Below are 27,842 nucleotides of genomic sequence, written 5' to 3' on the forward strand. Positions count from 1 at the left end.
TTCGTGTTTTTCTATGGATACTGCATTAACTTTGAGACCAGTGGAGAGCTGTTACCATGGTGTGCCTCCTTCAACAGACTCAGAATAGCTTATTACCAGATTCCGACGTGTTTGGAAGCATCAACTTGCAGGAAAACTTCAGAGCATCTGCCATTGGTTCTGTTAATTCTCTTCTTCAAAATCCCAGTCATGATAAGAGTTTCACTATATTTAGCCAATAACTATGAAAAGCTCTGGCTAATGACTACACAGCCAGTGTTGATTCCTTAAAAAAATATTCTCTGTCCTGCCTTCAGCTGCATCTCTTCCATGAACTCAAACTACATGAAATCCATCAACTTGGACTAAATAGAAGAGCAGGTAGGAGATGAAACACTGTTGCAAATACAGCCACCCTCCCTGGGGAGGTAATTCACTGTTGACAGTGGGTCAGTACAGAACACATGTGGCACTGAAACGTGCCCAGCACATGCTACCGCAGCTCAACAGGGCCCCCGAGCGCATGTGCGGGGTTAAAGGTACCAGACTTCAAAGCACCAAACTGCGTTGGCTGCAGGCACGTTTGCCACTTCACCTCTTTGTGCGTTCATTTCTCTAATTTTAAAATTAGACCCATGCACCCCAATCAAGAGTTGCTAGAAAGAGGGACTAAATGAGAATTTATGTATAATTCTTAACTAGAAGGACGCTGAAGACAGAAATACACCAAAATGTTACCAACAGTTATTTCTGCAAAGTAGGATATGAATTTTCTAACTTATTTATAAACTTCTGTGGTTCCCAGTTTTTCTATAGCAAGCGTATTAATATTTGCTGACTTTTCTGATTAGTTCTTTTTAAAGATACCTACTTTAAAATAGAAGCACTAGATAAAAGCTACCATAATACCAGTATGACAGCTGAGCAGCACAATCATGTCACTAGCAATTTAAAATGTTTTTATTGTACTGCTCTCAAAAACAAAACAAAAACTAAAAAATCACAGACTTACACACAAACTTAAAAAACCAAACCCCAAAACCCTAAGAGACAAAAAAATGAATCAACAATCTATTTTCCAAAGAGAAAGCATGAAAAGTATGAATTTTGGTTTCAGACAGAACTGGGCTTAAACTCTAGCTCCAGTACTCACTAACTGTATGACTCAGGAAAATGATCTAACGTTCCTGAGAACATTTTCTAATCCAGTATCTCAGACAACACTTACCCTCTAGGGTCAAGGTAGAAAAGGAGAACCACTTAGGTAAAGGAGATGGTACACAATAGGAGCTCAATAAATGATGGCTGGCATTCTCTCCCCACTACTGGCACTTTAATTTTCATAGTTATAGTCACCACCTAGCTACAATTCTGTTTTCCTCCTCTTATAAAACAGACTGGCCACGTTACATTAATAAATATCTGGTTTTCTGTAAATTGATGTTTACCTTGCGTCTTTCTTCTGCAGCTTCTAATTTCTTCTGAATTTCCTCCAGGGAAAGATCCTTCTTCTTAGGAGGGGAAAGGGGAAATTCTGGGACAGATTCTTTTGACCGAGGGCTGAGAATCAGCTCAAAAGCCTGGCCTGAGGCACGCTTCTCCAGTTCCTTCACCTGGATATCTGGATTTGATCATATTTATAACATATTCAGAAAAATGGAGTTTTTCCTATTCTAATAAACTGTTCTATTGTTTTCTAAAAACCAAATCAATTTAATGAATAGAATGAGGGCTGGTGAAACAGCTGTGTTTACAGGCAAGAAATTATTATCTAAATACTATGTCCCAGAAAAGCAAAGCTCAACATTTTTGGATTGATAAATACCATTCTGAGACATCAGTATTTGACAATCATTTCCTTGAACAGAACAAAAACATGCAAAACTCCACATTTTGCTTTAGACCAAACCAAATCGTCTAATAATGAAACAATTAACTATGTACTCTCAGTACATTCAAGCGGTAATTTTTCTGCTTTAATTGCTCTCCAATTTATAAAGTAAGATTTTTTTTGGTAAGACCAAAAAACAAGTGCCAAATTAAGATGGCTTAAGACCTGAGACATCTCCTATTCTAAAATTAGAAGTCCATCACAATTTCAGCTTTCCCAAATAGATCACCTACCAGAAGAAGCCATGGTGAAGAGAAGACAAGAGACTGGCAGTGTACTCTACACGATTCACTGGCAAGGAGAACCCTGAAAACGATTTTCAAAAGCATGCAATCAATTTCTTTGCATTTCCATGTCACTGATTCAAAGGGATATCAAATCACATCCATATAAATCAATGTCAAAAAAAACCCCACTAGTGTGGAATTAAATGACATTAATTAGAAAATTATTTAAAAATCTATAAAATACTCAAACACTGGGAAACCTGAATTGAATAGCATGTTGGTTGTAGAAGAGGTTAACTGAGCTTGCCCGTTCGAAATATACTTAAGATTTTTAAAATTAGACAGGGATTTAAATCACAAGGTCCCCGCCCCTCAGTATATTCTCCCCCTGGTGAGAAGACAGTGCAGATTCAACGCCTAGTGAGACCGGAGCCATCTTAACACTGCCTACCACTCATTGTGCAAACGAGAAATACCCACCCCTGCTTTGTCTGTGTCTGCCATGTAGAAAACAAAACGCCCAAACTAGTATTAACCAATAATGTCTCACTCCTATTGTTCCTGCGGTTTAAGGGCCTCATTCAACAGCGGGTTAACATGAATTATCAACAATTTTATGAAGCTTTAGGCCTTAGGTTACACCTATTTGCTGCCTTGTGCAGTATTTTTCCACGAAAAAAAAAACCTCTACATCCCTTCATCTTTTCAAAGGTCATGATTCCTGCAGACCCAAGTCTAGTGTCAAACACGTAGGAATACAAGTTCTCAACAGTGGGAACTTAAAATCCGAAGCAGGGAAACGGTCCAAGTCCGTCGGACGAGCATGAGACTCCCCGCACCAGACCCAGGATGGGCGTGGTCCTGGTCCGGGAGAGGAATAGCGGCAGGCCGCCCCCCGGCCAATCAGAGCCCGCCCTGCACTCCGGCCCCGGGCCCCGCCCCTTCCTCCCCGCGCCTTTTCGAATCTCCCCGAACTCTCAACACCCCGGAGCCCGCGCGCGTGGGAAGGGGAGGGGTGGGCGGGGCTAACGGTCCCATCCGGGTAACCCCGCCCACCCCGGGCTCTCCCCGCGCGGACTAGCCCCCCATCAACTCCCGCCAAAAACACCTTGAGGCGGGCCCCCGCCCCCGGCCCGCAGCCCCGCCGCAGCTGGCCGGGAGGTGCTAGTACTCCGAAGGAAACCGTGGGGTACCCGCCATCGGCTCGCCACCTCTTTCCTTCGCTCCCAGTCGTCAGCCACCCAAAGCCGTCCGCGCCCCTGAGCCGAGAGGACTGGACAGCTCTCGTGGGGGTGTCAGCCTTCCGTGGGCAGCCTCACGAACACTGGGCGGGGGCGCTGCCCTTTCCGGCCCCGCGGTCTGGCCCTCAGGTCGCTCCCTGGGGGCGCCGCCCCGCCCCTTCAAACAATGGGCACCCCAGCGGGGGCCGCGCCTGCAGGGGGGCGGGGGAGGGTGGGCCTACGCCCCCTATTGTCTCCTCGAGGGCATCTCGGGGCTACCTCTGCGGGCTCGCCCAGCTGGCCGCACCCCCTCCCCACCACAGCCGCGCCCCCAGGGAGCCAGGGACAAAGCCGAGGCTCCGCCCGAGCCACACACAAAGCGGAGCGACCCCCCACCCCGCCCTCCAGCCCCTTTACGGCCCGCGGCCCCGCCCGCCGGCCTCCAGCAGGGGGTCGCTGCCCCAGGGCCGGCCCCTCCCGCTGGCCGCGTCCCTCTTACAGTCCCCGGCCGGTCGCCGCCGCCTCCTCCCGAGAGTCCCACACCCACCTGCTCCGTCCGAGCCGCCTGGCCACACTCTGAGCACCAACAGACCCGGGCGCGCACAAAAGCGCCAAACAGCGGCACGTGACCTCCCCGCCGGGCTCCGCATTGGCTGGGAGCGGCGGCACGTGCCGACCCCTTCCCACCGCCACCCCCAGCCCAAGTGGACCCCGCCCCTGGGGACCCCGGAGCACCTCGGGAAGTGTAGTTCAGGCTGGTGGGACGGGCGGACAATGCCAGGGGTGAGGACTGCTTTGGGGCGGAGGGTTCTCCAGATGTGAGCTGGGGGGACGAGGACGGTCATCTGGCAGGGGAAGGGGGTGATGCGGTGAGCCCCCGCCTGGGTTTGAACCAGTTCTCCCCTTCTTAGGAAAAGGGTGGGGCAAGGTCCCTTTCCACCTCTCAAGACAGTGGCCCCCTGGACTCCACCTCTGTGGAGCCCCTTACCCCACATCACATCCCAAGGGCAGCTCTCCCTTGGGACAGCGCATTGCCCTTCCGGGGCCCCCTCGTGCAGCCACCTAAGACGCCCAAGCCCTTGTGACGGGACAATGCCACTTCATGCCTCCACCTGTCACCTGTATTGTGACATCGTCATAATCTAACCCACTCTGCCCCAACAGGGCACGGGCGTGGCCCTTAACTCATTGTGTGCGTTCTCCCTACCGTCTTAGGGACCCCCAACTGGTGACCCTCCATAGAGACCTGTGGGGGAAAAGCAAAAGGCTCTGGAATTTGATCTCCTCTGGTCTAACGAAGTCACTGGGCTTAAATGCAGACTCCATCTGTTCTGCCAAGCCTTTTACCGGACGATAGGGAAGGAAGCTCAATTGCAGTTCTAGACTACACAGACTGCAGTTAAGTGTTGCTTTTGTTCTTGAAGCACGTGCTCCCACATCGGTGCTGGGTCATTATAAAGAATCAAAACAAAAGAAGCCACAAGGTCACGGTTCCCCCTGCCCTGGATAGATCAGATGCACAGCAGAAACACAAAATTGCTCTGACCCTGGCTATCTTAGAACGGCTGGCCTCATTCTTAAACACAGAAAGGCCAGAGGAAAAATAAATAAAATGAACATGGTTCCCAAGCCCCTTCTCCCATTCCCCTGACCAAAGCTCTGTCCTTGGTGGTGGTCATTACACCAAAGCACCTGCCTTGAGATACTGACAAGGTAGAAGGACACGGTCATTTTACTGCTTGATGGGCTCCACCTCCCCCAAACCAAGAAACAAACATGACCTACTTTGATGGAGCAGGAGTCCTAATTTAAAGACTCCCCATGTTCTGCTATTTACTATGGATATGCAGGAGTTAAATATAATTCATAGGTGCTTGAGACAAGGAAAACTGGATTATACAGGCAGCAGACACACCGCACAAAGCAAACAATTAGCAATACACTGTTGCCTGAAATATGCTTGTTGTAGCATTTTCTCCAACAATTGCCCTTGTGTGGGGTCGGCCTCTCCCCCGCCCCCAATCTAAGTGGTTTTCCCTTAGCATGTGAACAGGACCAGCAATAATTCAGATTCTGAGCCCTGAGAACCTTCTCCTTCTCAGACCAAACTTAGCCACCAAACAATCGGGTGTTTCCATCCGTCAGTTTTCTGAGCAAAATCTCAGAAATCATCAGGAAGACTGGAGGGGAGTCGGGATAAGAGACCTCACTGCAAAGTGACAGATTAATAGGCAACACACACAAGCAAGAAACCCAAGGCTGAGAAGTCTGTTAGACCCTGAACCACGCTTTATCTAGAAGTCTTTGTACTTGATCTGGAGGTTTGCAGAGGAAGGTCCCACCCATTTGATGCATTTTTTTTTTAAATACAAGAAATTGCCACAAAAATCTCACCTTTCTGACTATTCATGTTATGACAGAAAAAAAATAAATCTTTCAAAACGCTGATTATTTTAAAGCACTTATACCGATTCCCCCCCCCCCCTTTTCTCTCTCCCTAGAGCAGATGTCTATTTCCATGGAAACCATGGCTAGGAACGAAGATGTTAGAATTCATGTAGATTTTTCATCTTTTTTAACAATGCCACTTGGCTTCTGGGTTTGTTATTAGATTTTTGGTCCTGACGGTCTCTATGACGAGGATTTCCTGAGATCCCCACTGCTGCTTGAGGACTGAGGAGACTGGAGTCGGGTTTCCTCAAGAATGATCCTATGAATAAAAAAGGGTTTGGTGGGGCTTTAGGGTGGGGCTGCCTTTCTGAGAGCTAGACCACAGCTATGTAGTGTCAGTTCTTCTGCGTATTCATGAATGAGCTTTGGCATCGGAAGGGCTTTCAACTGTGAAAGAGAAAACAGCTTTGCCATCTCACTTTGGAAAGGGGCAGAAGCTCCTTTCTTGGAAGGTTCCAAGAACTAACTTCAAAATCCACTCCCTCCTGAAGTGGCAGCAAGGAGTTAACATTTGCATCTTGGGATTATCTGTCTTTGCCGATGAGAATTATTTTTGCCTCTGCTCAGATGGTTTGGTCGAATTGCTGGGGAGCTGGCTGTGACTATGGATTAACACAAAGTGAAGTTGATATATGGCAGCCATCCAGCTTATTTGATCTGTGTAGACAGCTAAAGGAGAGCCCTTCAGGCTTCAAAGTCCAAAAGGATGTCTACGCTGATCAAACAAGTCGGGCTGTTGTCAGATCTGCTCTGTTCTTACAGAGCACCAGCTGCCTTTGTTCATTGTTGGTTCTGAGGCTGCAGGGTTGTCTCCCACAGAGGTGCCACTGAGTTCCACTGCTGTTTACAGGGCCTGTCCTTGGCCGAAGGTGTCGTGGGAGAGGTTTTCTCCTTGTCCCCAGCCTCGCTGTTCCCTTTGTCCCCTAATCCTTAGGCATCATGCTCTAACACTCCCTTCCCTGTTCAAAACCTCTCTGTGAATCTGCTATTTTACTTGCTTGGCTCCCTCACTAGACAACTAAACCTAAGAAGGCAGAAGTTGTGTCTCTGGTATCCATCGTACCTGCCCAGAACGGAACCTGGCCCTGGAGGGTGGGGCCTGGATGGTTGCAGATGACTTTAGGCAAGAACCACCTCACTCATCCTCAGCTTCCACTTCTGTGATGCTCGACACCTGCACCAGCAGAGGTGGTGAGGATTAAGTCAGATAATGTATGTGCAAGTGCTTAGCACGATGCCTGGCCCCTCTCAGTGCTAAGACTTGTTAACCATTATTGCTAGAGAAGTTTCTTGATTGCTCTCGGTTACTGAATAAATGAATCAATGACGACTATAGACTTTCTCCTTTGGGTGGAAATCATAGTCTCTGGGTTAACTCTTTTCCCATGGAGTATTTTTAAAAATTCAATTAATTGAACATTTTGAATAAATAAACACATTCACACAGTTGAGAAATAAAGTATGAAAATTCCTCCTCCTTCCCTCCCTCATCTATCCCCATCTGCCAAATCCTCTACTTACCCTTCCCCTATTTTAACCATTGTTACTAGTTTCTTGTGTATCCTAGGGTTTTCTTCACGTAAGCAATTTTGCTTACATGTATGTTAGCAAATTTGTAGCCAGTAGTCTTAATCCCCCCTTCATAAGAAAATGTCAGTCTACTGTAACTGTTCTGCACTCAGTGTTTTTTCACTTAAGAACACATATCAGGGATCTTTTCCATAGTCATATATCAAGCATTTCCTGGATCTGGGATCCAGTGTACGAATGCTCCATAATCCAGTTAACTAGTGCCCTGTCCATGGCCCTTAGGTTAATATTTGCTATTTCAAACAATGCTGTAATGAACAAGCTAATATAGATGGTATTTTCCATCTGGGTAAGTATGTCTGAGGGGTAAGTATAGCTGAAACTCCAACACTGTGGCCACCTGATGCAAAGAACTGACTCACTGGAAAAGACCCTGATGCTGGGAAAGATTGAAGGCGGGAGGAGAAGGGGATGACAGAGGATGAGATGGTTGGATGGCATCACCAACTCGGTGGACATGAATTTGAGTAATCTCTGGGAGTTGGTGATGAACAGGGAAGTCTGATGTGCCACAGTCCACGGGGTCGCAAAGAGTCGGATACAACTGAGCGACTGAAGTATATCAAAATATATTCCTAGAGTAGTATTGCTAGGTCTTCTCATTTGTAATTTGGATAGTGCCAAACTGCCTTTCATAGGAGTTGTACCAGTTCAACACCTACCATGTGGTATTTTAGTTCATTATTTCAATTCATTCAAAAATGATTTGAAAGGTTTTGTCCCCAGAAATTTCAGGCATTAGGGAAAAGGAGGGGGAGGACTAGAAATTCCGAGAAAGACATGCTGTCAGTTTTGTCTGTGTTAATAATGCCTACAAATACTTGATAACAGCAACTGATCTTAGAGCAGCTCTGGTGCCTACACTGTATCAGTGTCTGTCTTGTGCTAGAAGTATCTGCAAGTGTCATCATGAGATTGGAAGCTTTTTGAAGGCAGGGTCTTTTTCATAGCTGTATCCCACTCCCCCCTCCATGATGCCTGGCCCAGTGGCTGGCACATATCTTATTAAATCAGTTCTAAGATGTATGTTGTCCCCGCATTTGTGTATCTTTAAAATCAGTGCTCATAGTCCATGAATACCATTTCATAATTGCTGACAGCATATTTTCTTAGTGGCACATAAAATAACATCTTAAAAATAAATGGGATTTCTGACTCAACAAAATATGGTAAAGTACACACATATTAAATGTGTGAGTGGAATGGGGCCAAGATGTCACTGCCCCTGCCATCTTCTCACTCTATGTTCTAACTTTCATCCCTCTTATCTAAGCCCATGCCATCTTCTAATGATTCCTTTCATGCGGATGTCTTCTTGAGCTGCCATCTCTCCCCTGAACTCTAAAAAAACATTTCCAGCTACCTAAAGGACACCTCCTCATGGATGCTCCATAAAGCCCTCAAATTCGGTATGATCCCCACACTGAACTAACATCTTCCCACCAACCACATCTCATTTCTCCATTCTGTTAGAGGCTTGGCTAGGCTCTCACCCTTCAGGCCTAAAACTTCAGTCAAATTCAACTCTTCCAGGACTTTCCTGCTGGTTCAGTGGTTAAGAATTCGCCTCCCAATGCAGGGAATGGAGGTTTGAACCCTGGTCAAGGAATTAAGATCCCGCATGCTGCAGAGCAGCTAAGCCTGCACATTGCAACTAGAGAGAAGCTCCCAGATGCCACCACTAAAGAAAGCCCATGTACCACAATGAAGACCCAGCACAACCAAAATTTTTTAAAAACACACACACACAAATGGACTTCCCTGATGGTCCAGTGGTTGGGAATCCACCTGCCAATGCAAGGGACATGGGTTTGATCCCTGGTCCAGGAAGATCCCACATGCCTCGGGGCAATAAAGCCTGCGCACCACAACTACTGAAGCCCATGCACAGAGAGCCCATGCTCTGCAACACGAGAAGCCACCACAGGGAGAAGCCTGCACCCCGTAACGAGAGAGTAGCCCCTGCTCTCCCTACTATAGAAAGCCTGTGCACAGCAACAAGACCCAGGCCCCTCAAAAAGACACAGTCAACTCTTCCCTCTTTCTATAAGCTTCCACTTATAGAAACAGCACTTTCTAAGACAATGGAACATGTAAAATGATAGTAACTAAAAGAATGAAGCTGGAGGACTCATACTTCTTGATTTTGAAACTTGCTGCAAAGTTACAGGAATCAAAACAGTGTGGTACTGGCATAATAGTTGTGTCTGCCTCTTTGTGACCCCATGGACCATGGAACTCCCCAGGCCAGAATACTGGAGTGGGTAGCCTTTCCCTTCTCCAGGGGATCTTCCCAACCCAGGGACTGAACCCAGGTCTCCCGCATTGCAGGCAGATTGTTTACCCAGTTGAGCCACAAGAGAAGCCCTTCTAATACAATGGAATATTTAAAATGATAGGAACTAAAAGAATAAAGCTTGATTTTGAAACTTGCAGCAAAGTTACAGGAATCGACACAATGTGGTACTGGCATAAAGATAAACATATAGACCAACAGAACAGAGTACCGAGCCTAGAAATAAACCCCTTCATATATGGTCAAATGATTTTTGACAAGAGTGCTAAGATCCATTCAGTGGGGGAAAGGACAGTCTTTTCAACTAATAGTGCTGGGAAACTGGAAGACCTCATGCAAAGAAATGAAGTTGAACTCTTACCTCACATCACATACAAAAAAATTAACTCAAAATCGATCAAAGATCTAAATATAAAACCTAAAACTATAAAACTCTTAGAAGAAAACATAGGAAAAAAGCTTCATAACATTGGATTTAGCAAGGATTTCTTAGATGTGACACCAGCCAGCAAAAGAAAAACACAGACAAATTGAACTTTGAGAAAATTAAAAATCTTGTGCATCAAAATACATTATCAACAGAGTAAAAAGGCAACCCATAGAATGTAAGAAAATATTTTCAAATTATATATCTGATAAGGCATTAATATCACACTGAGGGCAGAGACATTACTTTGCTAACAAAGGTCCGTCTAGTCAAGGCTATGGTTTTTCCAGTGGTCATGTGTGGATGTGAGAGTTGGACTGTGAAGAAAGCTGAGCACCGAAGAATTGACGCTTTTGAACTGTGGTGTTGGAGAAGACTCTTGAGAGTCCCTTGGACTGCAAGGAGATCTAACCAGTGCATTCTAAAGGAGATCAGCCCTCGGTGTTCTTTGGAAGGAATGATGCTAAAGCTGAAACTCCAGTACTTTGGCCACCTCATGCGAAGAGTTGACTCATTGGAAAAGACTTTGATGCTGGGAGGGATTGGGGGCAGGAGGAAAAGGGGATGACAGAGGATGAGATGGCTGGATGGCATCAGACTCGATGGACATGAGTTTGAGTGAACTCCGGGAGTTGGTAATGGACAGGGAGGCCTGGCGTGCTGCAATTCATAGGGTCACAAAGAGTCGGATGTGACTGAGCGACTGAACTGAGCTGAACTGAACTGAGGGCATTATGCTAAGTGAAATAAGTCAGACAAAGAAAGACAAATTCCCTATGATCTTACTTGTATGTAGAATCTAAAACAACCTCCCCTCCAAAAGAGACAAGCTCATAGATACAGAAAAAGCTTGGTAGATGCTGGAGTAGAGGGGATGGGGTGACTGGGTGAAATGGGTGAAAGGGGTCAAAAGTTATAAACTTTCAGCTGTAAAGTAAATAAGTCACGGAGATATAATGTACAGCATGGTGCCTATAGTTAATAATATTGCATTGCACACTTGAAAGTTGCTAAGAAAGTAAATCTTAAAAAGTCCTCATCACAAGAAGTCAAAATTCTGTGACATAGAGTGACAGATATTAATTAGATGTTATTCTGGTAATGATTTTGCTACATACAAACATCCAAATCATGATGTTGTATACTTAAAACTAACATAATGTTAGTTGTCAGTTATACCTCAATGACGTTTTTATTAAAAATAAGCGAAAAGAAAATGGGCAAAGTATTTGAATAAACATTCCTCCAAAAAAGATATACACAATCCAGATAAACAGTATCACTAGTCATTAGGCAAATGCAAATCAAAATTAGGATGACTACTATCAAAAATCCAGTAAATAGCAAGTGTTGGTGAGGGTGCAGAGAAACTGAAACGTTTGTGCACTGTTGGTGAGAATGTAAGATGGCACAGTTGCTGTGGAACACAGCATGGAGGGTCACCCTCAAATTAAAAAGGGAACTATTGTGCACCAGTGGCAGAGTGGACAGGAATCCGCCCGCCAGCGCAGAGGACGCAGGTCTGACCCCCGGTCCAAGAAGATTCCACGTGCCGCAGAGCAACGAAAGCCCGTGCTCCGCAACTACTGAGCCCATGTGCAGCAACTACTGAAGCCCGTGTTTCAGAGCCTGTGCTCCTCAAGAGAAACCACCGCAATGAGAAGCCTGTGCACTGCAATGAAGAATAACTCCTGCTCACAGCAGCTAGAGGAAGCCCATGCTCAGCAACGAAGACCCATCACAGCCAAAAAAAAAAAAAAAAAAAAAGCAGACATATTCTATGTTCCAGCAAGTACAGTTCTGGGAATACCTCTGCCAGAAGCTGGTGGAGAAGAGCGAATGAGGATAGAGTTTCAGTTTCCTAAGATGAAAAGAGTTATGGAGATGGATGGTGGTGATGGTTGCATAACATTATGAATGTATTTAATATCACTGAACTGTATACTTTAAAATGGTCACAATGGTACTTATTATGTTACGTATGTTTTACTACAATAAAAAAAATTTGAAAAAAAATGTTTATAGCCTTAACATACTCATAGACCACTTACCACATGGCAGGTACAGGTCTAAACACTCCAAGTTTGTTAACTCATGCTAACCCCCACAACAATCTTATGAGATTTATTAACTTGAATTGTAAAGATGAGGAAGTGAGGGTAACCAGTTGTCCCAGTTTTCCTGGGACTAAGGGTTTTTCCTAGAATCCAGGACTTTCAGTGCTACAACCATGAAAGCCTTGGGCAAACCCTAGTGAGTGGGTCCCTCTAAAAATAACTGAGGTCCAAAGAGACAGCATCTTCCTAGACATGTCAACAGGGTCCTTGTCCTGGGCTCTGCACTTCCAAAGCCTTCACTCTGGCCCGCTTCCTGCTGTGCACACTTTCATAGGCAAGGAGTCCCCCGGGTCCAAGGAGCCATGCCTACCCTGAGCATGGGCATTCTTCTAGACTACACTGTGAGAACCAGGACTCCAGAACTCCCTGACCAAATAGCCAGGGTCCACTTTCATCAACTGTACCAACCCCTTCCCCGGCTCTGTCCTCCCAAGGGCAAACTTCCCTGCCATTGAGTACACCCTATGCCCAGGGCTGGCTACTCATAAGGGGTGTGGGTACACTCTGGCCATGGGGTCTGGGGTGTGGAAGGTGCATACAGGAGCCGTAAATTGGAAGAGAAGGGATCTAGCTCAGCCACATTCTGAGCTGGAACTCCAAGGAACTCAAGAATTCTCAGCTCAAAACCCGGTTCATAGGTTACTTTGGAGGTATATTTGTCAAAGTATTGGGTTGGCCAAAAAGTTCGGTTGGGTCTTTCCATACCACCTTATGGGAAAACTCGAATGAAGTTTTTGGCCAACTCAGTTCGGTTCAGTTGAATCACTCAGTCGTGTCTGACTCTTTTAGACCCCATGGTCTACAGCACGCCAGGCTTCCCTGTCCATCGCCAACTCCTGGAGTTTACTCAAACTCATGTCCATTGAGTCGGTGATGCCATCCAACCATCTCATCCTCTGTCTTCCCCTTCTCCTCCTGCCTTCAATCTTTCCCAGCATCAGGGTCTTTTCAAATGAGTCAGTTCTTCGCATCAGGTGGCCAAAGTATTGGAGTTTCAGCTTCAACATCAGTCCTTCCAATGAACACTCAGGACTGATTTCCTTTAGGATGGACTGGTTGGATCTCCTTGCAGTCCAAGGGACTCTCAAGAGTCTTCTCCAACACCATAATTCAAAAGCATCAATTTTTTGGTGCTCAGCTTTCTTTATAGTCCAACTCTCACATCCATACATGACTACTGGAAAAACCATAGCTTTGACTACATGGACCTTTGTTGGCAAAGTAATGTCTCTGTTTTTTAATATGCTGTCTAGGTTGGTCATAACTTTCCTTCCAAGGAGGAAGCATCTTTTAATTTCATGGCTGCAGTCACCATCTGCAGTGATTTTGGGGCCCTTTAAAAAAATGAAGTCTGCCACTATTTCCATTGTTTCCCCATCTATTTGCCATGAACTGATGGGACCGGATGCCATGATCGTGGTTTTCTGAATGTTGAGTTTTAAGCCAACTTTTTCACTCTCCTCTTTCACTTTCATCAAGAGGCTCTTTAGTTCTTCTTCACTTTCTGCCATAAGGGTGGTGTCATCTGCATATCTGAGGTGATTGATATTACTCCTGGCAATCTTAATCCAGCCCAGCATTTCTCATAATGTACTCTGCATATAAGTCAAATACTCAGGGTGACAATATACAGCCTTGACATACACCTTTTCCTATCTGGAACTAATCTGTTGTTCCATGTCCAGTTCTAACTGTTGCTTCCTGAACTGCATACGGATTTCTCAAGAGGCAGGTCAGGTGGTCTGGTGTTCCCATGTCTTTCAGAATTTTCCACAGTTTATTGTGATCCACACAGTCAAAGGCTTTGGCATAGTCAATAAAGCAGAAATAGATGTTTTTCTGGAATTCTCTTGCTTTTTCGATATCCAACATCCTTATTCAGATGTTGGCAATTTGATCTCTGGTTCCTCTCTTTTCTAAAACCAGCTTGAACATCTGGAAGTTAACGGTTCACTTACTGTTGAAGCCTGGCTTGGAGAATTTTGAGCATTACTTTACTAGCATGTGAGATGAGTGCAATTGTGCGGTAGTTTGAGCATTCTTTGGCATTGCCTTTCTTTGGGATTGGAATGAAAACTGACATTTTCCAGTTCTGTGGCCACGGCTGAGTTTTCTAAATTTGCTGGTGTATTGAATGCAGCACTTTCACAGCATCATTTTTTAGGATTTGAAACAGCACAGCTGGAATTCCATCACCTCCACTAGCTTTGTTCATAGTGATGCTTCCTAAGGCCCACTTGACTTCACATTCCAGGATGTCTGGCTCTAGGTGAGTGATCACACCATCATGGTTATCTGGGTTGTGAAGATCTTTTTTTGTACAGTTCTTCTGTGTATTCTTGCCACCTCTTCTTAATATCTTCTGCTTCTGTTAGGTCCATACCACTTCTCCCCTTTATTGAGCCCATCTTTGCAGGAAATGTTCCCTTGGTATCCCTAATTATCTTGAAGAGATCTCTAGTCTTTCCCACTCTATTGTTTTCCTCTATTTCTTTGCATTGATCACTGAGGAAGGCTTTTTTAAAATCTCTCCTTGATATTCTTTGGAACTCTGCATTCAGATGGGTATATCTTTCCTTTTTTCCTTTGCTTTTCGCTTCTCTTCTTTTCACAGCTATTTGTAAAGCCTCCTCAGACAGCCATTTTGCTTTTTTCCATATCTTTGTCTTGGGGATGGTATTGATCCTTGTCTCCTTCATAATGTCACAAACCTCCGACTATAGTTCATCAGGCACTCTGTCTATCAGATCTAGACCCTTAAATCTATTTCTCACTTCCACTGTATAATCATAAGAGATTTGATTTAGGTCATACCTGAATGGTCTAGTGGTTTTCCCTACTTTCTTCAATTTAAGTCTGAATTTGGCAATAAAGAGTTCATGATCTGAACCACAGCCAGCTCCCAGTCTTGTTTTTGCGGACTGTAGAGCTTCTCCACCTTTGGCTGCAAAGAATATAATCAGTCTGGTTTCAGTGTTGACCATCTGGTGATGTCCATGTGTAGAGTCTTCTCTTGTGTTGTTGGAAGAGGGTGTTCCCTATGACCAGTGTGTTCTCTTGGCAAAACTCTACTAGCCTTTGCCCTGCTTCATTCTGTACTCCAAGGCCAAATTTGCCTGTTACACCAGGCAATCTTGCTATACCAAGTTGTACTGGCCAACTCAGTACAAGTGTAAAACATATATTTTTTAAAAAGCTGTTTGTTAGCTTGACTTATAACTCTTAAATACTTAGACATAAGATATGTGGGCTTCCCTTTTATACTCCTGCCTTGGGTCTAACAAATGCTAGCAGCAGGCCCGAAAAGAGAAATTTAAGTCATGTGACTAACCATGCCACAGGGGAGCACGGAGGTTTTGCAGTCTGGTTCCAAGTCTAGGCTTTGAGCTATCACTCTAAACTGTTTTATTAGCCTAACCCTATTATTTTACAATGGGGGAGAAAAGCCATACAAAGAACTTTAGACATTTGTCCAAGGTCATGCAACTAACTCAAGTCACAGCAGAAATCTGAAGCTGTGTTTACTTTTTAAAAATATTTATTTTTTGCTTCACTGGGTCTTCGTTACTGTGCATGGATTTTCTCCAGTTGCAGGGGGGAGGGTTACTCCCTAGATGCGGTTCTCATTGTTGTGTCTCTCTCGTTGTAGGGCTCCCCTGGAGGCTCAGACAGTAAAGAATCTGCCTGTAAAACAGGAGACCCAGGTTCGATCCCTGGGTCAGGAAGATCCCCTGGAGAAGGGCATGGCAACCCACTCCAGTATTCTTGCCTGGAGAATCCCACTGACAGAGGAGCCTGGCAGGTTACAGTCCATGGAGTCACTTCCTAAAAAGTCACACTCCTGTGTGTTTTGCTGACAGCAACTCTCAGCCTTGAGTCCTTGGCTTTTGTCTGTATTGAAATTCTCTCCACCTTCAAGGTCTTGATCAATCTTTCTGATCCCCATACACTGTCCTGTATTGTAGCTATCCATATGTATGTTTGTCTTCCTCAGTAGAGAGTAAGCGTCTTCAGAGCAAGATTTTATGTGGTTTTGTCTTTGTATCCCTATAGTGCCATGAACTCACCAAATATTAACCATCTGGTTGAGGTCTTTTTGGCCATTAAACCACACTTAGGGCTGAGGGGCAAACAGCGTAAAACTAAGTGTATATATATATATATATATATTCTGCACCAACTATCACAGAGACATTAAATATATTTATAAAATGTATATTTAACTTCTTTTTAAACTTTGAAATTTGAAATCATTTTAGATTTCCAGAGAGTTGCAAAGGTAGTACACCTAGTTCCCACAGACCTTTCAGCCAGCTCCCTGCTAGGTTAACATCTTACATAATCATGGTGCATTTATCCAAACCAAAAGATGAACTCTGGCACAATACTGTTAACTAAGTGACTGGCTTTACCTGGACTCCCTGGTTGCCTATTGGGGTTCTTTCTGTGTTCCAGGATCCCATTCGGGATACCACCTTGCATGTAGCATCCTATTCTTTTACTGGTGAGGCTGGGGTGGGGGGATGGGGGTTGGATTGCTTTCTATGTTTCTTTGAATCCTTTTCCAAATAATCAAAATGTGAGCAAGAAAGATGGCATGGGGATGGTGAGCTAGCAGCACTCGCCCTCTGTTGGGCTGCTGGGGTTTTGAACAGGGAAATGGCTGGAAGGATGATTTTCATCTGAGAACCAGTCTTTTTCTGAATGGACACACGTGAGCCTAAAAACAGCATTACTTTTAATTCCTTAAATTTCTGGGCCACTCCATAGCCCATTTTCCCGTGGACTGGCACGAAACACGTTCCCAGTTACTTATAAAAACTTCCAAGCAGTTGGCATTTATCAGCAATCTTAGCAATTCAGTGAGAACAGAGGTTACAGCTGTCACAGGAAGTTGAAACCAAGGCCGCTGAATCACACCCACCCGGAGGAGGCCGGGAGAATGTGTTCACGGAGTAATATTCGAGCCTGGAAGAGGGGGGTGTGGGGGGGGTGTCAGATGCAGGAGGGTGGGATGCTGTGTAAGAGAAAAGACATGAGTGAAAGAAGAGCCCGTGTCTCTGGAATTCAGAGCAGATCTCCAGCCCTTCTGGGCTTATTGCTAAGCCCTTGCATCAGTCAGTGAGCACCAGCACCGCGGTGCGCTCGTGACTGCCCCCTTCCCGCCACTTGACTGGGTCACCGCAGACCACCGCCTGGATGGGCTTCAGTCTGCCCCCTACCTCGAATCCATTCCCAACAAGGGCAGCAACTCAAACCACTGGTGGATGGCGGCCCCATCTGAGGGGGAGAAATGGGGTGTACTACTTTCGTGGGGTTGCCTTACAGGGTGCCACAAATCGGGTCGCCCAGGCAACAGAAATGTATTGTCTCTCATGGTTCCAGGGCCCCAAAATCCAAAATCTAGACAACAACAGGCAGGTTACTTCAGAGGGATGGGAGGGAGAATCCGCCACGCTCTCTTCTAGCTTCTGGCAGCCTCAGCTGTTGCTTGGCTTATAGATAGCAGCCCCCTCCCCAAGCCCGCATCCTCAGATCATCTTCTATGTGCATTTGTCTGTCCGAATTTCCCCTTTATATAAGGACACCAGTTGTACTGGATTAAGGACTCCCGTGGGGGCTTCCCTGGTGGTCCAGTGGTTGAGAATCCGCCTTCCAATGCAGGGGATAGGGGTTCGATCCCTGGTCTGGGGACTAAGATCCCACGTGTGCAGGGCAGCTACGGCCAGATGCCACAATGACTGTAGCCTGAGCGCTCTTGCTCTGCAACAAGAGATGCCCAGGGCAACTAAAGAAAGCTAGAGCTATGCAGCAAAGAACCAGTGCAGCCAAAAACAAAAAAAGAGGGTCTACCCTGATGACCTTATCTTCTCCTGGTTATCTGAACAGACCCAATTTACAAATAAGGTCACATTCAAGGTTACAGGTAGGAATTCAACATTTTGGTGGGAGGCGGGGATCCAAGTCAATTCATAACAGCTTCCATAACAAATAGCTTTGGCTGAAGTCTATCCTAGAACAACGTGTGGCTCAAGAAGCTGGAATTTAGGCTTTCTTGTGAAATTTCCTGATTTTTAACTATCAGTACCTAATTAAATATAAGTAAACTGTTTCTAGGGGCTTCCTAGGTAAAGAACCCGCCTGCCAACACAGGAGAGGTAAGAGACACGAATTTGATCCCTGGGTCAGGCCGATCCCCTGGAGGAGGGCATGGCAACCCACCCCAGTTATTCTTGCCTAGAGAATCCCATAGTCAGAGGAACCTGTAGGGCTACAGTCCATAGGGTCACAAAAAGTCGGGCACCACTGAAACGACTTAGCTCACACACAAACTGTTTGTAAAACCACGACTGCCAAAAGCAAGTGAACCTCTAGTCCACTGTTACCGCAGGGTTCTCTCTAAAAGTCTGATCCCGTCCTTCCCCTTAACCCCGGGTGTATGGCCAAGTTCCCTAGCCTGGCACACAAGGCTCTGCCCAGTCCGCTTTTTCCCGTCTCTCCAGGATCTTTTCCTACCATTGTTTCCCCCACCCACTGTACCGCCACATCCAAAGACCTGCCCTTCTCCAAACACGCGTGCTGTTCCACACCTCTGCGACTCTGCGTCCTCTCTCTGCTGATGCCTTCTCTCCTCCAGTCCAGCGGAAAACTCCTGGCCATCTTTCAAGTGCCACCCACTCCCATTTCCCCAGCAAAAGCTTCCCTGTTCATTCCCGAGGGGTTAACCTCTTCCTTCTCGAAGCCTCCACTGCACCCTACATTTCTCTAGTACAGCGCTTGACATTTGACTTGCTATTATTTGATTACCCGTTTGCCTCCTGTCTGGACCACGAACTCTTTGAGGGTAGGGACTATTGATCTGGATCACCTTGCACAGATCCCAGCCCGCAGCAAGTACTCAGTAAATAAGGAGTAAATGAATACTCTGCACAGCCAATTAGTATCATGGGGGACCCGAAGAAACATCATGTGGAGTCCCTGTCCTTAAGGTTCTTACAGTCCAGCTGGGTTCATAAGATACACACCAAAGAAAAGACAAACTATACTGGTGGTATTGACAACTGGCAGAAGAAGAGGCTACTGGGGCCTATCATTATTGTTGTTGTTCAGTCACTAAGTCATGTGACCCCATGGACTGCATCACGTCAGGCTTCTCTGTCCTTCACCATCTCCCAGAGCTGGCTCAAACTCATGTCCATTGAGTTGGTGTCACCATCCAACCATCTCATCCTCTGTCGTTCCCTTCTCCTCCTGCCTTCAATCTTTCCCAGCATTAGGGTCTTTTCCAATGAGTCGGCTCTTCACATTAGGAGGCCAAAGTCTGGAGCTTCAGCTTCCGTGTCAGTCCTTCCAGTGAATATTCAGGGTTGATTTCCTTTAGGATTGACTGGTTTGATCTCCTTGCAGTCCAAGGGACTCTCAAGAGTCTTCTTGAGTCAACAAATACTCATCCAGGACAGAAAAGATACTATTTTAATGGCCTGAAGGACTGCTTTATATGAAGAAAGGTCAGGATAACTTGGCAAATCTTTCCAGGAAGAGTAAATTATTGTGCTGCACGCTCACAGAGATAAGCCTGGCTATGTTGCTGTTCAGTTGCTCAGTCGTGTCCAACTCTTTGCAACCCCAAGGACTGCAGCATGCTAGGCTTCCCCATCCTTCACCATCTCTCAGAGTTTGCTCAAACTCATGTCCATTGAATCAGTGATGCCATCCAACCATCTCATCCTCTGTTATCCCCTAGTTCTCCTGCCTTCAACCTTGCCCAGCATCAGGGTCTTTTCCAATGAGTTGGCTCTTTGCATCAGGTGGCCAAAGTATTGAAGCTTCAGTTTCAGCATCAGTCCTTCCAATGAATATTCAGGGTTGATAATCTTAAGGTTGATTACAGTGGCTCATTATAAGAAGAGAGAGTAGGGTAAGGAGAAGAGAGTCGGAGAAAACCCGGGGAAACAAAGCTGGAGAAAAAGGAGGGGTAGGGGCACAAAAGAGGGCCTGGGACCCACGCTTGTGTCACATTGCTCTCCCTCATCAGTCTTCCCTTCATTAGTGTGTTTCCAGGCTGCAATTCATCCTGCCTTAAACTCTCTGATGACTCCTTCCAGAATCCCCTATTTCTCTGCTCACTCCTATAACAAGGCTCTCCAAAAAGGCTGTCTTTGTTGCTGTCTCTGACTCTTCAAACCCTCCTCATGCAGACTCATGCTCCACCTCTGTCTACAGAAACTGTTCTTGCCAAGATCTCCAATGACATCTACATTACCACCCCCACTGGGCAACTCCACTTTCTCATCATCCTTGCCACAGTTGACCTTGGGGATTTCATGGGTCACACAGGCACTCTTGGGCTTCCCAGGTGGCACTAGTGGTAAAGAACCCATCTGCCAATTCAGGGAGACGTAGAGACATTGGTTCAATCCCTGGGTTGGGAAGATCCGCTGGAGAAGGGCATGGCAACTCACTTCAGTATTCTTGCCTGGAGAATCCCATGGACAGAGGAGCCTGGAGAGCTACAGTCCATAGGGTAGCAAAGAGTGGGACATGACTGAAGCCACTTAGCATGCACACACACACACACACACACACACAGTCACTCTTGAACCTCATCGCTGCTTTTTTTCCTCTCTTTTTTAGGTAGACAAGTCACCATTTATTTGTCTGAGATGATCTGCAAACACAATCTGTTCAAAAAACAAAGGACAGGTGTGCTACAATTAAAAACCAATCTGGGGATTTCCCCCTTGGTTAAGTGGTTAAGACTAGATCCCACACACAACAACTAGACCCAGCACAACCAAATGAAGAAAAACCCAACCAATCTGAACTTTGCAGGTGGATTTTAAAAGGTGATCATTTAGCGTATAAACTGTTTACCATATTCTTTTGAATCTAAGATGCACTTTCAAAATTATCATCTTTGGAATAGAATGTGTTAATAGAACGTGTTTAATCAGTTGATATTAGAGTTTAATTGGTACCGGTTTTTCTTTCTTGGTATTACATAAAATAATGGTGCAATCTGCAGTTGCCATCTTCTATTTGATGATGTATGGTACTAGATTGTTTAATAGCAGGATTTTGTTAAATAGAATCATCTTCTACTATTTTTCTTTTACAATTTTTTATTCTGCTAAAATAAACATGACATAAAATTTACCATTTTACCCATTTTAAGTGTACAGTTCAGTGGTACTAAATACATGTATTTGGAATTCCCTGGAGGTCCAGTGTTTAGGACCAAGTGCTTTCACTGCCATGGCTCTGGGTTCATCCCTGGTCAGAGAACTAAGATCCTGCAAGCCTTGTGGCACAGCCAATAAATAAATAAATACACGTATACTGTTGTGCAAGCATTGGCCCCATTTGTTGTTGTTGTTTAGTTCCTAAGTCGTGTCCAACTCTTTTGTGACCCCACGGACTGTAGCCCACCAGGCTCCTCTGTCCATGGGATTTTCCAGGAAGGAACACTGGAGTGGGTTGCTGTTTCCTCCTCCAGGGGATCTTCCCCCGGCCCCCGCCCCTGCCCCCGCCCCAGGGATCAAACCTGACTCTTCTACATTGCAGGCAGATTCTTTACCACAGAGCCACCTGGGAAACCATCATCAGCACCATCCATGCCAAAACTCTTGTACATCTGAAACTCTACCCCTATTAAACAATAATGCTCTCCTCTCCCCCAGCCCCTGGCAACCAGCATTCTATTTTCTGGCTCTGTGATTTTGACTACCTGGTACCTCACATAAGCAAAATCATATACTACTTGTTTTTTGTGGATGCATGATTTCACTAAGCATAATGTCCTCAAGGCTCATCCGTGTTGTAGTATATGTCAGCAATTACTTCCTTTTTAAGGCAGAGTTAAATATTCCATTGCAACATTTTGTTTATCCATTCATCCACTGATGGACATTTGGATTGCTTCCACCTTTGGGCTATTGTGAATAATGGTGCTATGGACACTTGTGTACAAATACCCCTGCATTAAAACAAAAACAAAAACACGAAAGCAAACCCCCAGAAGTACAAAGAAGAAAATAACAATTACTCATATTTCCCAGCACCTAGAATTAACCATCATTTACATTTTGACGTTTGTTTCCAGTGTTTTCTTTATGACTGTGCAGTTTAAAATTCCTTAAGGTAGGAAAGCAGTGTCTTTTTTTTTAAAGAAAAAATTAGGAGTTACAAAGAAAGTTGAAGTTCCTGTTCACCTCTACTCACTCTCCCAATTCCCTGCCCCTCCTCCCCAGAGAAAGTCACTCTTGAGTGTATCTTACAGTCCTTTCATTTTTAAAAAAATATTTTTTTTACATATGTTTGAAGATATCATAGAAAATCCACAGTTCTGAAATGTTGCAAAAACTGCATTATATGCATTATTCTATAACTTTGCTTTTATTTAATAGATTTTGAGCTCTATCCATGTCGCTGCATGTATAGATCTAAGTTATTCCTTCTAAATGCAATATAGTTACTCATTATGAATATGGGCCCTATTTTATTTGTATTTTCTCTATTGATGGTCATTGAGCTGTTTCACTGGTTTCTTATTAGGTATGATCCCGCAATGGACAGCCTTCTTGAATACATGTGCAAGTATTTCTCCAGGGTAGAAACGAAGAAAGAGAATTGTCAGGGCACAGCGCATGAATATTTTCAGTTTTACTAGATAAGGACAAATGGAGAGAATGGATTTCCCCACAGCCTCACCAGTCCTTGATATGGTCTGCTTTTATTCCTTCTCTGCATTTTTTTAAATGAGAAGAATGCAGTCCGGGGCTGTACTGCTTTCTCGCAATTACCGAGCAGGTTACGGACAGGGCCAAGACTAGACCCCACTTCAACTGGCACCCAAGACACACGTTTTGCACCACTTTGTATTGCCCCTTGTCAGCTCTCCATGGAAAATTCAGAAAAGATCCCAGTGCAAGGGGGTGGGGGGCGGGGGGGGGCAGGATGACTGAAATTCTCAACATGGTGATTATACCGCGAGTAAAATGATTGCAAATTCCGCCCAGAAAATGGCTTCACCCCGCAGATCCGCGCTCCCACCCGAAGCAGTTGCAACCTGCGGCTTTCAGAGCTGCACCCAGGGTGGTGATTGGCTCTTACTCGGCCGACACAGGGTGGGACCAGAAATGGCGTCTCCAGCAGCTGATTTTTCAAGGCAGCGGCTCTGTTCTGGGAGGAGGGGGCGGCCGAGCCTCGCTGGGAGTGGGGATCCCCCCGTGGCCGTCCTGCATCCGAGCTGGACCGCAGCATCCAGTACCAGCCTTGGCGACGCCTCCCAGACCCTTGCAGCACCTCCAGCCGGCGCCCGGAGGGGCTGGAAGGGGGCGAGAGCGGCACGACGGAGATTTCCTGCGGACCCCCCAGCCGCGCCCACCGAGGCTGCTCCGAAAGGGTACATCCCGGAGCACAGGCAGCCGCCGCCCGCCGTTAGCTTTGCGGGAGACGAGGAAGGCTGGACCTACACTTCTCTCTTCCCAGTCTCCTCCGATCAGGGTGTCAGCTCCGATCAGGGTGTCAGCTCTGCAGCAGGGACCTCCAGGGAGGGCGACGACTGAACTCTGCCTGGGCCCCTCGGAGTGGAGTCCGGTGAAGCTGGGTGAGGTCCCAGACCCCAAGCCTTTCCTAAGGGCCGGTCCTGGTGTGGGGTTGTGTCTCCCCATGAGCTGGTGGCCTGGTTTCCTTTTTCCTCACCAAGGCAGGAAAGAGCAGTGGGACAATTTGAGGAAAAGAACAAAGCTGGCACCGCCCAAGTCACTTCAAGAGCCTGGAAGGCTCCCTTCCTCTCCCTGTTGGGATTACTTGGAGGGCTGGCTTTTTTTTTTTTCCCCCTTTAAAATTTTCTTCTTAGCTACCACCTTTTGAGACCTTGCTATGTGCCAAGCACTGTACTAAGTGTATTAGCTCATTTCCTCCCCATGACAACTCTTAGGACAGGTTCAAAGGAGATGAGGAATTTCCTGGGGGTCACACCTATAGAGGGGCAACACTGGGATTAGAAATTTCTTCCAGATCCTGTGTTTTTATTTAAAAAAGTAATTATTTGCTCACTTTTAATGATCTTACACAGATCCTTTTGGGGAAAAAAAAATGAGAACACTGCAAACATCACCATACTCTTTTTACTGAGTGGGAGGAATGGACAGGGCACTGTATGGCTGGTGAGAGTAGAAACAGGTAACACTTTTTGGGAAAGCAGTTTGGCCATTTGAATCAAGGGCTTTAAAACACTGTCCACGCCCTTCAGTGAAGAAATGGTCACCCTCTATAGAGACAGCCATAGCTATCAAGATGTAAAATGTATATTCCCTGGGACCCAGAAATTCCACCCTAAAGGACTCTATTCTACAGATGGATACAGCAACACATGGACAAAATGGCATATATGTGAGGACATTCATTACTGCACTGCTTGAATAGCAACAGATGGGAGACATCTAAAAACGTACCAATAGAATTGACTCGTTTAACCACGGCACACCCATTTAAGGCAGTTCTATGCACTATTTCTAGAAAATAAGGCAGTTTTCTACTTTACATGTGGAACAATTATCAAGAAATTTTAAGTGAAAAGGAAAAGTATGTATATGATGTGCTGTTTTTATATGAAAAAAAGAATATATATATACATACATGTACATATATTTTTTTTTCCTAAGAAAGATACACAAAAAGACAGGTGATATTGTTGCTTGTAAGAAGGAAAACCACAACTGAGAGACGCATTTTTTTTTCCATTGTGTAATCTTTAGTACTTTTGGAATTTTGTATCATGTGCACATATTAGCAATTCAAAATTCAACTTAAAAAAAAAAACAGATTCAGCAAAATTCCTATCTCTAGACCCAGTAATTCTCATTCTGAGAATCTAGCTTAAGGAAACGATCAGATTTCAGACAAAGATTTATGCAAAAAGATATTCACTGAGGTGTTATCATAGTGAAAAAATGTAGGCAACTTAGAAGTCCAACAATGGAGAAAAGAAAATTATGGTGTGTACATATAATACTATCATGAAATCATAAAAAGGATGTCTACAAAAATATCTTAGTGACATAGGAAGATGCTTATTACTGTTAAGTTTTTTTTTTTTAAAGCCAGGTAGGAAATTATCTATGCAATATGCTCGGATTGCTGTAACAAAAGCAGGCATAGACAATAATTGCCAAAAAGTGAACAGTCAGGACTGCTGTGTGGAGGGACTATAAGTGACTTTTTTCCCCCAGATAGCTTTTTCTACCTTTCCACTTTTTTGCAGTGGGCATCTATGCCTTTAATGGCCTTTAAAAAACAAAACAAAAACTTAAGAATAAAACCTCATAGTACTTAGAAATATTAAAGACATACACAGTAACCCACAAATCCTACTTCTAAAAATAAACCCTGCATAAATCGATGAACAAGTTTGCAAAGTGTTATTAATCACAAAAGATGGTAGACAACTCAAGTGTTTATGGAAGGAGACGACTTCAACAAGTACGGAACATCCATCATGCAGAATATTAAGTAGTAGTTATGGAGAATGGGGTAGGTAAACCAACATGCAAAAATCTGCAGGGTAACATATGATCATAGCAGGGAAAGCAACTTGCAGAAAAACATGGATGCTGTGACTGCATTTATGCTCAGAAAAGCTGAAGCTCTGTGTGTTTGGACATTAATGTATGAAGGGCATTAAATTGTTAACAATAGCTCTCTCTGGCAAAGGGAACACACTAAAAGACTATCTTTGCTTTTGACTCAACGTATATCTGTGGTATTTGCATCTTTTATAAATGTGTTCTCATATCATTTGTGTGGTTAGAAAACAGTAATAACATGGGAGGATACATATAAGCATAGAGAAAGTCTGAAAAGATACACAACAAAATTATCAGTACTTTCCAGCAGGGATGAGGGACTGGGATTTAAGGTGATGGGTCATTTTCTCAATTTACTCTATATACAGTGAGGTTTTTTCTGTAATTACGCCCACATGTGAACTACCTTCATAATTATAGCAGCAACATCAAAAGCCTGCCTGTTCTGCATTTCCCCAGCTCTCTGTTCTTCCTCTAGGCTAAGGCTCTGTTCTCAGGTGACCTCCTTGCTGACATGCAACGCCCAGGATACCAGAGTCCTGGATGACACCAGGACCTCAGCCTCGTTTCTCCTCTTACCAGAGAGGGGGAACCTGAGATGTTGAGCCACAGCCTTCTGGCAGCTCGGCTGGGAAAGGGGACTCGGGCAACCTGGATCCCAGGCCCCTTGTCTTCCACCTTCAGCCTCCAGAGATAACCCACAGGAGCCAGGCAAGGGAGGACAGGGCTTGAAGCCACAAATTAATGATATCAGTGTAGCATCAAATGCGGGAACAATAAACCCCATCATTTACCGAGTTGCCTCTGGGCTCAGCTTCAAGCTCCCTTCCCAGACAATGGCTGGTCAGAGCCCCCTGCCAGGTTTTCCGGAGAGACTGCGAGAGCACGGGGCCAAATTGGCCTCCGGTGGCCAACACTGGGATTCACCTCCAGTGACTTGTCACCTCCAAGGCGGGAGCTTGGGAACCCTCCGGGGCCCAGGAGCTCAGCGCCGGAAGATCTGTTTGCTCCAAAAGCTGAGCAGGGCAGCGGGAGGGCGCTGGCCTGGAAGCAGAAAATCGAGGTTTGAGGCGCCAGAACTGCCACGTCTCCCTTTGTGACCCTGGCAACTCACCAGATCCTGGGAGTCTCGAACGTTGGGGGGCAGACAGGAGCCTCTGTATCTGGGGGAGAAAGGGCGGTGCCGAGCCCCTCCCCCACCAGGGCTGTCTCAATCCTGGATGTCGGCGAAGCTGCTGTTCCCTCTTCCCGCGCAGCTGCTGCCTGTCTGTCTCCATGGCAACCAGGCCAAAAGACTGATTTGCCAGTGTCCAGGCTCTAGAGCTTACCTCGGAGCTGGGTTTTAGTGTGTCTTTCTGGAAGCCGGTCCATTGCCACTCCCAGGAGCCTCCAACAGCATCCTCTAGCCATTGTGTGGGAGGCACCCTGGGCCAGCTAGAAAAAGTGCACCCCTTTATAAACCTCATCCCCTTGAAGAGAGGAAAGGCAGCCTTAGGCCCAATGGGCTTGTAAACGCTGGTAATTTGTCGTTCAAAGGCCCCGGTCCCTCTCCCTAGTTACCATGGGCTGCTAGTGGGGATTCGCAACAGATGGCTTAGGGGGCCAGGTCACTTGCACCGAGGTTCCCCCATCCTCAGTTCAGTTCAGTCGCTCAGTTCAGTGTGACTCTCTGTCACTCCATGCACTGCAGCATGCCGGGCCTCCCTGTCTGTCACCAACTCCTAGAGTTTACTCAAACTCATACCCATTGAGTCGGTGATGCCATCCAGCCATCTCATTCTCTGTTGTCCCCTTCTCCTCCTGCCTTCAATCTTTCCCAGTATCAGGGTCTTTTCAAATATGTCAGTTCTTCACGTCAGGTGGCCAAAATATTGGAGTTTCAGCTTTAGCATTAGTCCTTCCAATGAATGTTCAGAACTGATTTCCTTTAGGATGGACTGGTTGGATCTCCTTCCAGTCCAAGGGACTTTCAAGACTTTTCTCCAACACCACAGTTCAAAAGCATCAATTGGTTGGTGCTCAGCTTTCTTTATAGTCCAACTCTCACATCCATAC

General features: G+C 45.5%; 1 protein-coding gene across 2 annotated transcripts in view; it reads right to left on the minus strand.

Moving 5' to 3' along the window:
* STMN1 (stathmin 1) overlaps nucleotides 1–26,922 on the minus strand; it is a 28,522-nt gene extending 1,600 nt beyond the window's left edge. The window contains exons 1-3 of one of the 2 annotated variants that reach the window (XM_005676827.3): nucleotides 26,902–26,922; nucleotides 2,104–2,176; nucleotides 1,428–1,600 (exon numbers count right to left, since the gene is read on the minus strand). In XM_005676827.3, coding sequence (XP_005676884.1) covers nucleotides 1,428–1,600; nucleotides 2,104–2,116 — 186 coding nt within the window. In that variant the 5' untranslated portion in view covers nucleotides 2,117–2,176; nucleotides 26,902–26,922. Of the gene's footprint in view, nucleotides 1–1,427; nucleotides 1,601–2,103; nucleotides 2,177–3,864; nucleotides 3,974–26,901 lie in introns of those variants that run through there. The other variant, XM_018056181.1, reaches the window with a different exon arrangement.

The sequence above is a fragment of the Capra hircus genome, chromosome 2 (genome assembly GCF_001704415.2).
Source record: "Capra hircus breed San Clemente chromosome 2, ASM170441v1, whole genome shotgun sequence".
Lineage (NCBI taxonomy): Eukaryota > Metazoa > Chordata > Mammalia > Artiodactyla > Bovidae > Capra > Capra hircus.